At 29.3% G+C, this 15,125-nt stretch overlaps 1 protein-coding gene across 1 annotated transcript in view; it reads left to right on the forward strand.

Annotated features, from left to right (window-relative positions):
- The window catches only part of gpc5a (glypican 5a), a 214,701-nt gene that overhangs the window by 64,658 nt on the left and 134,918 nt on the right, over positions 1–15,125 (forward strand). Inside the window, exons 3-5 of the mRNA XM_051120702.1 lie at positions 734–1,428; positions 5,016–5,155; positions 7,265–7,387. Of these exons, the coding sequence (XP_050976659.1) occupies positions 734–1,428; positions 5,016–5,155; positions 7,265–7,387 (958 nt within the window). The remainder of the gene's footprint in view (positions 1–733; positions 1,429–5,015; positions 5,156–7,264; positions 7,388–15,125) is intronic.

Genomic DNA, 15,125 nt, shown 5'->3' on the forward strand with positions numbered 1-15,125 from the left:
ATTGCAAAAATGGCACTAGTTTTATGACATTTCTATGCAAATGTCGAAGGTAGACTACTGTTCAAAAGTTTTGAAGTTTGAAAGAAGTTTTTCTGCTCACCGGGGCTGTATTTATTTGATGATAAAATTAATTTTTTAATATCCGTTTTCTATATGAATATATTTTAAAATGTAATTTATTTCTATGATCAAAGCCAAATTTTCAGCATCATTACTCCAGTCTTTAGTGTCACATGAGCCTTCCGAAATCATTCGAATATGGTGATTTGCTGCTCAGGAAACATTTTTGATTATCAGTGTTGAAACAGTTATGCTGCTTTATATGTGATATGTTTTGTTTCAGCATTCTTTGATGAATAGAATGTTCAAAAGAACATTCTGTAACATTAGATTCCATAACATTTAATATACACTTAATGTGATGCTAGGTTTGTGTTTTCCAAATAAAAAATATCAAAACTATTTTATTTTATTTTTATGGTTCCAAAAGGGTGGAAAATATCCAAAATTTCCAGAAACTTCCCAGATTTTTAGGGAAACTTTTGGCGCTTTTTTAATTGATTTAATGCATTTTTGCTTAAAAGTATTATTTCCTAAACTGCTCAGTTGTAGTGTATATTCAAAAATTCTGTTTTATTCATTTCTAAACATTGCAAGTCAACATGAAATGTTTTGAATGTAACAAGTTTCCTTTGAACCGTCTCTCACATCTAATTTTGTTTCTTTCTTCCAGAAACCGTGGACTCCCTGGTCCGTCAGGCAGAAAATCACACTCACGCCGTCCTCCTGCACACGTACCGTGATCTGGCCGGTCCCGCGGCGGCTCCCGTCGGGGAGTTTTTCACAGACGTGGATCTCTTCGTCTTGGGCTCCGAACTCAGTCTGGAAGAAGCTTCGCAGCGCTTTTTCGACGCTCTTTTCCCCCTGGTATACGAGCGGCTGGTCGAGCCGGATTTGTCCCGCTTGTCTGCGCCCTACGCCGAGTGCCTTCGCGCAACCTGTCGGGATTTGGCGCCGTTCGGCGGAGCTCCTGGTCGGCTCGCCGGGCACATCTCCCGCGCCTCGCTGCCCAGCCGGGTGTTCCTCCAGGCGCTACACTTGGGCGTCGAGGTCATCAATACGACCGACCACATTCAGCTCAGCCGAGAGTGCAGACGCGGTCTGCTGAGGATGAGCTACTGCCCGCACTGCCAGGGTCTCACCGCCAGCAAGCCCTGCATGGGCTACTGCCTCAACGTGATGCGAGGGTGTCTCGCCAGCCTGGCCGAAGTGGACGCCCACTGGAGGGAGTTTGTGCGCTCGTTAGAGACGCTCTCCACCCGCATGCACGGGGCGCAGGACCTGGAGCAAGTGCTTCTGGGAGTTCACGGGCTGGTGAGGGACGCAGTGGCCCACGCGCAGAGGATCGCGCCGCAGCTTTCTACACAGGTACGTGGGATATTTGTGAGGTGGTTTGCTGAACAGGGTTGGTAAACAAAAAATGATTGTACAGAAGTGATTATGCATAAACCATCACTTACTTTTGAGCAAATGATATTTGGTCTCATTTGTCACTTTAATGAGCTATCACTTTGGATAAAAGTGTCATCTGAAATGCAGGTTTGTTGTCTTTCACTGTTTACTTTTATGGATTTGGCAGATGCTTTTATCTGATGCAACTTTTTCAGTTCATGCATTCCCTGGGCAAAATGGATGTTTGTTTATATGTAGGCGGATTTCTTGGATGGACTTTTTTTTAGAGAAAATAAAATGTAAATTTTGACCATTTTTAAATTAGGCAAAATTTTTGTCATGCTAAGGCTAATTTCAAAGCATTTTAGATGTTCTAAGTAAAAATATTTATTTAACAATAAACATTTTGACATTTTATTGGTCATTAAATGCTATAGTAACTAATTTTATATGTATAGACCATTTCGCTAGATGTAAACAACACTGGTCCAGAAGCTCTTCCTGTTTTTTTTTTTTTTTTTTTTTTTTTATTTCACATATACAAATACATCTTAAAGGTGCTAATGTAACATTTTCATCCAGTCAAATGTTATGTTGGTTGTATTTTTTTGTGATGTTTGTGTAAAGTTAAAAAAAAAAGAAAAAGGAAGTGTATCGGGACCAGTATGTTTACATCTAGCGAAATGGTCTATAAAAAAAACAAACAAACATTTTATCACTGGCAGAATTGCTTCAGTGTAGTCAGCCAGAAGACAAACAAAATAAAACAAATAATATATATATTATTGTGTCAGTCATTTTATTTTATTTTTTAGGGATCCAAAAGGGTGGAAAATATCTAAAAATTTCCAGAAACTTCCAGATTTTAGGCAACATTTGGAAAAATTGTGAAATTTTCAGAAACTTTTGGAAAGTTTAAGTTGTTCGTTTTGGCACTTTTCTAAATTTAATGCATTATTGCTAAATAAAAGTATTATTTTTTACATATACATATCAGGAAAAAATGAAAAGTATGGTAAAAAGGAAAAATATTAGTGTGATGAAAATGGCAGAAGACAAAAAAATGGCATAATAATAACAATAAAAAAAAAGATATATATATATATATATATATATATATATATATATATATATATATATATATATATATATCATATCAGATATCTCATAACAATGAAAAACATGGTCAAAAGTTTGCGTTCTACAAATAAAATGTAAAAAAATATATAATTATATTATAATCAGGCTTCAGTATTTTGTAAATTTCCTACCATAAATATGTCAAAACTTATTGTTTAATTGGTAATATGCATTGCAAGAACTTCACTTGGACAACTTTAAAGGCAATTTTCTAAATTTTTTTTGTTTTTTTTTGTACCCTCAGGTTTCTTCTTTTCAAATAGTTAATTTCTCGTATCTTGTATCTTGTATCCCAAATGTTGTCCTATCCTAACAACCCATACATCAACAAAAAGTTTACTTACCCGGCTTTCAGAAGATGTATAAATCTCAATTTCGAAAAAATGACCATTATGACTGGTTTTGTTCTCCAGGAAAACCCTGTTTATGTTGTAAGTGATTTTGGCTGGAGTAAACTAATGCATTGGCCAATTACATATTAATTTCTGTTTTTCACAAAGTACAACATTCTGACAGGACTTGACGGCAGCATTTGACTTGCAAAGCAAAATCCTGAAGGCTCATTGTTTACTTTTATGGCTGTGGCACGTCGAAAAACCTTGCGCTCAGAATTAGGTGAACGAGCAACATTTTCCTTTCAAACCCAAACACTGACCTTTGCATTTTTGCAGTTTTCATGCCTTGAGAATTTTATAGCAGTGGTGTAACTACTGTTTGGATGGCGTGGAATGCGGTAGGGCCTGAACATGAGTTGCTCGCAGTCACACATGCCATGCTGCAGCCGGAGCGCCCAGAACATTCCCAAAATACTCTGAGTGTGGGCAGCTGCAGAGGGACGACCAGCCACGCTGATGTGTGCTGGACGCCTGCAGTCATACTGGGCTTCTGTGGGAACCAAAACACGTGTTTTCAGATATTATTGTGGTGCTGTTGAAACGTGAAAGTTTGCAGATGGAGCATCTCTGAGTGTGTGTGTGTGTGTGTGTGTAGAAATAAGCTTTTAAACCGCATGGATTTGTCAGCGATTGACTGACACTTGATCTGCAGGGGTTGGGTGTGGATCAGAATCTGGATCTAAATCAAGGCTCTAATAAGGTGATGTCAGTGGTTGATGGTCATAGCTGTATAAGAGCTATAAAAATATCTACATCACCCATTAAGTATATATTTTATATAGTATTTTGTAAAAAAATTTAGTTAAGATTTTGAAAACATCTGTTAATATTAATTTAAATTAATATTATATGTAATATTGATATTAAAGTGGTTAATATATAAATTGCTCTTTTTACAGATATTAATTATATTTTAGATATTATTTTGTAAAAAAATGAAATAAATAAAATGAGAAAAAAAGTAATATTTAAAAAAAATAGATAATTTTTTGAAAATGTAATTTAGTATTACATTTAATATTGATATTTGGTTAATAGTAATTTATATTATTTAAAAAACAACAACTTATTAATTACGTATATATATATATATATATATATATATATATATATATATAATATTATAATATGACACTTTATTTTATATATACACTCAATTTAATTTATTATTATAACATTTGTTAATGTTAAAGAGGTGTTTTTTGTTTTTTTTTTACATGTTTTCATGTTGACATGTTTTCTATAATTGCATTGTATTATACAAATCAATATTAACAATCATTATTGAATATAATAGTATTTTAAATTAAATTAATATGTGGTCAAATCCTGAAAATTGTGTAGAAAAGTCAACTTCTCAGCTTCAAAAGTTGCAGATCTGCTGTTTTTTTTTCTGTAAACATGTTACTGTAATAAATATAAATTGGTCAGTTTATAAGTATAATTTATCTATATATTATATATTAAGAAATATTTCGTTATTTTATCAAAATGACAAGTAAATAAATAAATAATGCATGTAGGAGAAAAGTCAGATTGGAACTGGTGTTTTTCAAACAACTTGGCTTCAGATGGTGCAGATCTGCCGTTTTTGTTTCCAAACCAGACAGTCTGTGAACAATACATGGACGTGCCATCTGATGCTGAGACGACTGACTGAGTAAATGAGTCAGTATATCCAGTAAACAGCGTATGAGTCAGTCGCATTTCTTCTTTTCAAACTTCACAACATATAAACTTGTGCTCTGACCAACTCTTTCCTTTAAAATTTCACTTTCCTCTAGTCGTGTAAAAAAAATTGCTCTCTATTTCTCTTACCTTCACAGCCTTTTGAATACTGTTGCCACATGAGTTAATAAACAGCATCACCTAGTGGTTGACAGTGTTACCACAGGCACATCGACCCCTTTTGACCTGCAAAAGTGCAAGTGTTACAGCCCTGAGCTTCAGCCACTGTTAAATATCTTGTTAGCGTTTGTAATAGCGAGTATGTGTGTGGATATGTTGGTAATTGTGTGGTTCGTGCAGGTGCGCAGGGTGTGCGGTCACCCCAGCAGACAGCAGCCGGAGCAGGTGAGCAGCGTTCAGCACGGCGGCGCCGGACGAGACTCCATTCCTCTGAAAGGAGCGGTCAGAAGCACAGAAGACACGCTCAGCAACAGGAGGAAGTAAGGCTGGAAAACATCTGCTAACGTCAACACATGCCGTATACTGCAGCCAAGGCTCTGGATGCATCTACTCATCTTTTCTATGATGATCATTTTTACAATTTAGAATAATAAAGCCATTGAAACTAACTATAACAGGGATAGTAGGATGTTATGTTATGACCAAAACATGTTTTGCAAATAGCATTGGATTTTAAAATCGAATTATTTGTTTTGTAAACCGTGTATTTTAATATTGCTACCATTAATATTTAATATTATGTAATATTTTTTTCTTTCCCATAGAAATATCTAGTAAATACTGTGGACATATATAATTAATAATATTCTACATATTAATAGAATAGTTTAATTTATCAATATTTAGAATATAATTGTATAAAACATAATAAATTATTTATTATTATTATTATTATTATTATATTTTCTTTCTCTTAGAAATGTATAATACATTCTGTATAATATAACTTTGTACATATGTAAGTAATATTTACAATTTTACAACATATTACAATTTTAATTTATTATTATTTTGTATGATAGTATTTTGAAAATATAATTTTTATAGCATAATAATAATTATTATTATTATTACTGATAATGATTTATTACATAAATATTATTTACTAATAATATTTAGAAAACAGCAAGTCTTAATGTTAATGACATGAATATTATTTTATTATTAATATTAAATATTATGTAAGATGTATTTTGGCCTTGTATGCATTTATAATAATATAAGTATAGTATATACTGGTCTTTTTGCATATATAATTATTAATAATATAAAGGAAAAACATATTTAACAAAATAAATGCAGTACAAATTTGCATCTGTACATAAATAATTAGTAATAACATTTTATATATTAATATGACATTTTAAATTAATAATTAAAAATGTGTAAAATAGTATTTTAAAAAGATCCCAATATTAGTAACAAATATTATAATAACAATAAAATAATATTTACATTATTATTAGTAGTATTATTAATGATAATAACTACATAAATGATGTCGTAATAATGTATTATATTATTTAGAAAACAGCATGACATTAATATTAACATTATATTACATTAATATTACTTATTAATTAATTATTATTATTATTATTATTAAAAATGTACTTTTTTGTTTAATTTTTAATAATATAAATACAGTATAAATTGGTATTTTTGTATATATAATTAATAATAATGTATTTAAAATAACAGCAGTATAAATTTGTAATTGTACCTAATGATTATATATAGTAATATGGTATTTTTAAGTAATGATTAAAAATAATTACAAACTATGTGTATAATAGTATTTCGAATATTAATATTAATAACATCAGTATTATAAAAAACATTAATATGTAATATAAATGTATAATATTGGTTTTTGTATCATAAAGAAAAAATATTTTAATTTAATATTCAGTATTCAATATTGTACGTCTTTATACATATGATATTTAAAAATATATATTTTATATATTAGTATTCAATTTTCCTCAATAATAATTATCATTTAAAAACGGGATACAAGATTAAGAAAATATACAAAATATAAATGTAAAATGTTTGGGGGTCCTTTAGAAAAAATTGAATAAAACAAAACAAACTGTTTTAAGACCAGTAAAATGAATTGTTTATTATGTTTATATTTCATATATTCACATAAACAGCATAACAGCATAATCTCTTAAGATTTTTAAATCTTGCCTTTTACTTTTTTATATGAATTTTATATTATTTTTTTAAATTAAAGTCTTTTGAATGCATGTTTCCTATTTAGCTTATTTTATATTTTTTATATGGTGTATTTTGATGATTTATTTGTTAGTGCAATGCACTTTTGAGAAGTAACATTTAAAAAGTGGTATAGAAAATAAAGATTATTAATATTATTAGTATTATTAACACATGAATTGCACATTCTTGCAATATTACGTCCATGACAGCTGTAGTAATTTGAAGATTTTCTTTTAATGAAAGTTTTCAAAGCTGCATGTGTTTCCAGAGCTCAAACACAGCTGTGGTCATGAGTGTGGAGCAGCTGTGTTAGTGCTCCATCTGCTGGACAGACAGTGAAACACTCCTCTGTGTGTCTCCAGAGAGTTCATCAACAGTCTGCGTCTGTACCGCGCATTCTACGGCGGCCTGGCCGACCAGCTGTGTGTGAGCGATCTGGCCTCTGGAGACGGACTGGACTGCTGGAACGGAGCAGATGTGGCCAGGTAAACGTCTCAAATCTTCCGCACATCTTCTGCCTCTTGTTTCTTCTGCCCGTAGCTGCAATTATTCATCATCACGTCCGTAAGCGTCGCATAAATCACAAAGCTTTCGTTCTGTCAGCTTTCTTTAGGTGTGGATAATGACCAAGATTTTTTTCCACAAGGAGTTGCTTGTACACGTGTCTGTACTTGCTGTTTACGATTTTTTTTTGAAGATTATATATTAATGCATCACTGTTTCTCTTATTTGTGATTTCTTCACAATTAAATCCCTGTTTAAATCCCTGTTCTTGGTGAAATCTCTAAAGATTTGAGCCATGAACCATTAAGATTAAGACACTGAAGCTCATGCTAGTTCTGGGTGCCTTACCTATAATAAGTGTACTTTTAGTTGTTTTGGATAACTGTGTCTGCTGAATGATGTACTGTACTGTACCTACTGTACGAACAGAAATGTGTGTAGATCTGGTGTGTCGTTGAAGAGATTCAGTTTTTGCTCTTTATTCTGATTAGTATGCTGTATTTTTAGGAAGGATAGATCAGCATAGACTGAAACCTTTTCTGCCTTAACTTGACTAGCTGTTTTAATGCACAATCTAAAATCTAAATTTGAGAAATTTTGCATAATTCCAGTATTACACATGCAAGCTATTTATTTATTTATTTATGCTCAGATTAATTAAGATACTTAATGGAATATTTTTACTTAGTATAAACGGGGTAAAAATAATCTAATCATGAAGTAATATCTCTTTATTCAGATCAGATTTGTTTAACTTTTTTAATATAATTATTAATAAAACGAGAAACTAAAAGTAAAAAGTGAAAATATATCATATTTACCTAATAATAATAAAGTGGTAATAATATATAAACCATAAAATAATTAATAAATTATTGTTTATATAAAAATATATATTATTTTATTATGCAATATAGACAGTTTCACAGTAAATGTTTTGTTTGTTTCGTATGTTTTTTTTTTTTTTGTTTTTTTTTTTCTGAGGCAAACTATTAGCATGTAGCTGTTTAATTATGATTAGGAAAGTTAATAATAATAATAATAATAATAAATCATCTATATAATAATAATATTAATAATAATAATAATAATTGTAATTATTATTATAATAGTAATAATAATAATAATAATAATAATAATAATAATAATAAATAATTAATTATATAAATAAATAATTATTATAATTATTATTATTTTTTTTTTTAGTATTATTTTTTATTCAGGCAATTTTATTATAATACAGATAAACTGTTTTATAAATAATAATACAATAATTCATAAAATACTGCTTGTTTTTAATATAATTATTAATAAAACGAAAAAAATAAAGGAAAAATTTAAAATATGTAGCATTATGTTTACCCAATAATAATAAAGTGTTGATAATATCTAAATAATAAAATAATTTAGATATTATTATTTATGTTTATATCTTTTTTTTTTATTATTATTATAAAATATAGACCATTTCACAGTGAATGTTTTGTTCATTTAGATTTTTTTTTTTTTTTTTCTGAGGCAAACTATTAGCCTGTAGCTGTTTAATTATGGTTAGAAAAGTTCAATAATAATAATAATAATAAAATAAGGATAAATCATTTATATAATAATAATAATAATAATTTTATTGTTATTATTACTTTTTTATTATTCTGATAATAATATAAAAATTATTATATAATATAAAAAACATCATAAACCCAATAATATTAAAAAAGTAATATTTAGTAGAACAAAATATTGTATTTTATATATTAAAAGAAAACAATAATTCTAAATTATTATTATTATTATTATTATTATTATTATTATTATTATTATTACTCCTTTTATTTTGTTGACCATTGGCATTTCTGTTATGGTCTAACAAATGGTCTGAACACTTTCTTTTATAGAAAATTTAACCTTGAAGTTAAATGAAAATGAATCTATGGCCGCCCATTGTTGCACAGGAGTCTGTATGGAGACGGACTGGTGTGAGGTTTCCGCCTGTGTAATTAATGAGTTTTATGCTGTTGGTCTCTGTTGGCGTTTTTCCTGCTCACCATAAACAGCTTTATAAGTGACAGACCAGCTGTTCGTGGAGCCGCAGCATCTTCCCGTTTCCCTCTCCTCTCGTCTCCTCCCCCCTCATCCAATCCGTCTCGTCGCTCTGCTATCTCACCTGGCCTGTCAGCGCCTCAGCACTCCCATAAATTCATCGCCGGTGGTATTTCCTCCTAACCGTCATCCGCTGTCAGCTCTGCCAGATGGCAGGTGGGACCATATTTCAAGAGGAGAGGTGAGGCGGGACAGGTTATCGTCCACCAGTAAATGCTGACGGGACGAGGTGAGGCGGAGACGGATGGTAATTACCGCCTGAGGCACCCTCTAGTGGACACTGAGGTTTTAAAATAAACTGCTGCTTTTAGTGGAAATTAGGCAACCGCAGCAAAGTATTATTTGCTTATTGATTAAATCTGTTGTTTTTGCATTTTAAATGATAATTTGATTGATTTTGGGGCAGGATTGATCAGCTTGTTATTTATTAAAATAAATAAGGGTGCACTCTCGAAATTGTATGTAAATTACGACTGATTTTCACCTCATTTAAATAAACAAGACAGTAAAAAAAAGAGTAATCACAGCTATGCAGCTAATTGCTAAACATTTGTTTCAGAAAAAATAAACCAAAACAAAGTACGGTTAAATAATAATAACATTAATTATATAGAAAGTAATTTTTACTTTTAAGCTGGCAATATAAAAAATATAAAACAGTTATTATGCTTAAATAATAAAAAAGGTGTGTGTGTGTGTGCATGTATATAAAATACAATTTTCCACAATACATTTCTTTGAAAACTTTATGAAATTAAAGTAAAAAAAATTAAAACAATGTACTGTCAAATAATAATAATAAAAATAATTATATAGACCATTTTTATTTTTAAGATGGTAGTATAAAAATAAAAATGATTACAAATTAATGTCAAAATGTAAAACAAATAAATAAGCAAATTCATTTTTATTGTTTTTAAATATTTTTATTTTTATTACATTTTTTTATTTTTACATTTTTTACATTTGTGTGTATGTATATAAAATACAAATTTCCACAATGCATTTTTCATTACAGTAATAAAAACAAAAAAATTAAAGTAAAAAATAATTAAATTAATTTTTAATTGTTTTTAAATACATTTTTATTTTAATATATTTTTTATTATTTAAATCATTTAAAATAATTAAAAAAGGGTTAAAATCTAATTATAAAATTACTTTTAAAATAATTAAACACAAAACAGTGTACTGTCAAATAGTAACAACAATTATAATTTTTTTTACTTTTAAAGATGGTACTATAAAAATATTTAAAAAATTAGTAAAAACTTGAAGATATTAAAGTAGGTAATGTCACAATGCAAAATAAATAAATAAATATATATTTTTTATTGTTTTAAATCTTTTTTTTATTTTTAAATATATTTATAATTTAAACCATTTTAAATAAAACAAACAATCAAAATACTCTCTTAAAAAAAAAAAAAGACATTGAAGATGTTTTTAATCCAAGAATCATGGTTTTCAAATTTAGGCACTACCGTAGTATTCATTGAAGTTATTTAGTACATTGTGGTAATAATTAAGTATTAAGCTGAAATAACATGAACATGACTTTACCATGGTATTATTGTAGTATTTTTAAGGGTAAGCCTGGAATAAAATACATGAATAAGGTCAAAAATGTTTTATAAGTCTGTAGTACTTTCACTGATGAATCCGATTTCTTTAATACTACAGAGGAATATAGCGATCTTTGTTTTACTGCGGTAAATGGCCCACTTGTCTTCCTCCATACTGACTTTGTCACAGTGGTCTACTTATGTACGGCAGCCTCATCCTCCATCGTACCTGAGGCCACCGCTTTTAGCGCTCGGCCCACCGGAGGTAACGGTGATAAATAACCGTGAAGCCCCGGGCCCCACGTCTGCCAGCGCACAGGGATAAAAAGGACAAATAAAACAGGATGGAGGGCGACAGACTGATTTAGCAAGGCCATTCGGGCCTGAAACGAGCCGACTGGGTCCTGGTCACTTTAAAAGGGCCACGGTGCATGTCTGAGAGCAGGGCAAAATGACCACCGGCAATTAGGATGAACGACTAAGCTGTAGCTTTGATAAATAAGAGCAGATGCAGAACGAAAGGTGAAAGTGTGACCTTAATGTTTTTTAAAGAAAGTTCACTCATTAGGGATGTCATGAAAACAGAAGGATTAGTTTGAAAACAGTTGCCATGAAAACATGTCTGGGTCAAATTTCACCTCAAACTGGGGTCAAATATGGTATTTATTTATGTATCGTATTTTATATATTTATTTAAATGAATTCTGAGCTTTTTGTGTGGTACGATTTGCTTGTTGCGATTATAATTCATGTTTATGGTAAGCCACAGATAATTTTTCGCTTTGTGAAAAATGCATACAATTTCTAAACTCAAAATATTAAATGATAAATTAATTATTATTTTAAATGTAAATAAAAAATGAATTATATAATAAATTATTATTAGTATTATTATTTTTAATTTCTAAATTCAAAATATTAAATTAATCAAATATATATATATATATATATATATATATATATATATATATATATATTAAATGGATTTTTAATATTTTGTGTAGTACAGTTTGCTTGTGATTATAATTCATGTTTGTAATAAGCCAAAGGTAGTTTTTCACGTTATGGACTATGCATAAAGTTTCTGAAACTTTAAATAACTTTAAAATATTAAATGATAAATTAATGATCATTTATAATTTAAATAAAAAAAATACATTTAATTAAATAATAAATTATTATTATTATTATTATAATTATTATGAATAAATTAAAAATAATAAATGTATTATTTCTATATTTATTTATTATTTATTGATTGATTTATTTAAATGGATTTTGAGTATTTTGTGTAGTATGGTTTGTTTGTGATTATAATTAATTTTTATCATAAGCTAAAGATAAAAACTCAAAATATTAAATGATAAATTAATTATTATTTTTCATTTAAATAAAAAAGAAATTATTATTATCATTATATGTTAAATTAAAAATATTCAATAATAAAAAAAATAATAAAATTTATAAAATGTATTTATTTATTTATCAATCAGTCAATTTTCTGAAACTCAAAAAAAGATAAATAAATGATTACTTTAAATGTAAAAAAGATATTACATTTAATAATAAATTATATTATATATTATTCTAATATTATATATTAAATTAATTAATAAAGCTAATAAAAATAATTTATTTATTTATTTATTTATTTATTGTAGTAATTCAAAAGTAGTACACAATAACAATTAAAAAAGGAAAACAAAAATCCATGTTCCCACTCCCACAGTAGTGGCAAAACATTTTAATGATCATAAAAATAAGGTTAATTTCCTTTATGCACAATATAATTAGTGTTTTTTTTTTTTTTTTTTTTTCCCAAGATACTGTCTTGTATTAATTATGTATGCCTTTCCTGGACTCATAAAGATAAAGAGGTTTTGTCTGTATGTATCTCTAAAGTGGAAAATGACAAACGATTCAGGTATAATGTGACCTTGTAGAATATTAATACATGCTACTGTTAATAGAAAACAATTATTAATCACCAACCTGCAATTTCAAGTTAACCTTGCAGCTGCTGCATATTTTAGCTTTGGTAAAAGTAGGCTGTGGATTTGGTTTGCAAACTTGCAAAATTCAATGACATTTTTACATTTTCTGAAGAAAACATGAGTGTTGTGATTGGCTGTGCAGAAACTAGCTGCTTTGATGGTGGGCTGCTCTGAGTGGTTGCTAGGGTGTTGCTATGCAGAGTGTTTTTAGTGCACTTCTAGTATGATGTCTACAGCATTTTTAGGGCATTCTGAGTGTTTTTTTCTCAATGCTTGGAAATGTGTTTTATTGCCTTGCAGTCATATTGCCTTGAGTAGCCTCCAGTCACCAACTAAACGCTTCTATGGATCTTACGGAGTTATTTGTGATGAAAGTGAAAACTGTAAACTCAGGATCTGGTTTCAAGAACATTTCATGTTCCTTGTGCTCAGCTTCTGAGAAAAGATTCTGGCAGACCTTTCCTCCGGCTGACATGGACCTTTGTCAGCAGGACGGCTGCTGTCCCAGCAGGGTGTCCTGACAGGCTTTGTCCTTCTGAGACGTGTGCATTACAGGAGAGAGAATCACAGTAACTTACTCCTGTAGTGGTCAAGTGTACAAACATTTGCTTTGGGCGTTTGCAGACTACAGACGGCTCTGATGGAGGATTTAATGGATATGAAGGCTTTAAATCCATTTTGTGGGTCTGGAAGGAAGCGGGTCAGTTTGAAATCAAGCATGAATAAAAATGTTCTTTATTTACAGATAGTCATGTGTACATCACTTTGTTTATTCTTTCTTTCCTTCCTTCCTTCCTTCTTTCCTTCATTCATTCATTTTATTTAGCATCATAAAAACTGACATTACTAGTCCTCTTGATTAGTATTTACCTACTATATTAGGACCTTCATTCATTCATTCATTCATTCATTCATTCATATTCACCTTATTTAATAATTTTTCTTATTATATTAGGACCATCAGGATTGATTGATTGGTTTATTTCTGACATTGCCAGTCCTAATATTTTTTATTTTTATTTTATTTTATTTTATTTTATTTTATTTTATTTTATTTTATTTTATTTTATTTTATTTTATTTTATTTTTAATTTGTGCATCATAATAACTAATGCCAATACCAATCCTCTTATTTTTATTTTTATTTTTGCTTACTATATCAAGATTTGATTTATTTATTTATTTATTTATTTATTTGCTATAACTTGCATTTTCAGGCGTCTTTTCACGCTCTTATTTATTATTTTATATACCTGCCCATAAGGACATCAGTTATTTTATTTCATTTTATTTTAATTGATTTTAAGTCATTTAATTCATTTTATTTTATTTTATTTTTGCATCATAATAACTGACATTACTAATTCTCTTATTTAATTTTTTGCTTACTATATCAGGGCATTGTTAATTAATTAATCAATCAATCAAACTAACTGACATTTTCAGACCTCTTTTCAAGCTCTTATTTAATATTTTTCGTACTATATTATGCTCATAAGAACATTATTTTATTAAATTTTATTTAATTTTTAGATTTTTTATTTTTGACAATACCAATCCTCTATTTTTCTATTACTTGCTATGTCAGAGCATTTATTTATTTATTTATTCATTCATTCATTCATTCATTTGGCATCTTAATTGTCAACAATACCAATCCTCTTATTTAATAATTTTAATAATTACTTTACTTACTATATTAAAGCTATGTATTAGAAGTCTAATAAAAACTGTTACTGCAATTGCTAAGTGCTAAATGCTATTAGTGGAGTTCTATTCCTGATGTTGAGTTGTGTTGAATTGTTTCATGTTTAGCAGTGCTCAATACTAAAGTTAGACTTCTAGTCTGTTTTGTTTGTGGCTTGTTTGCAGCTGAAGACGTTTGTGTTTGATGAGCAAAATTATAATTCCTGCCCAGACGATCCACACACACAAACACACACACACAAAATCAACAAGATCGCCATGTTTTATTCATGATGATTACACTCGGTGCTGCAATCCCCCTTCCCGCCCATTTCCCGCAATCGTTTCGCTTTCCCCAAATGTTTATTTATAGT

This window comes from Labeo rohita, chromosome 1, assembly GCF_022985175.1.
Source record: "Labeo rohita strain BAU-BD-2019 chromosome 1, IGBB_LRoh.1.0, whole genome shotgun sequence".
Taxonomy (NCBI): domain Eukaryota; kingdom Metazoa; phylum Chordata; class Actinopteri; order Cypriniformes; family Cyprinidae; genus Labeo; species Labeo rohita.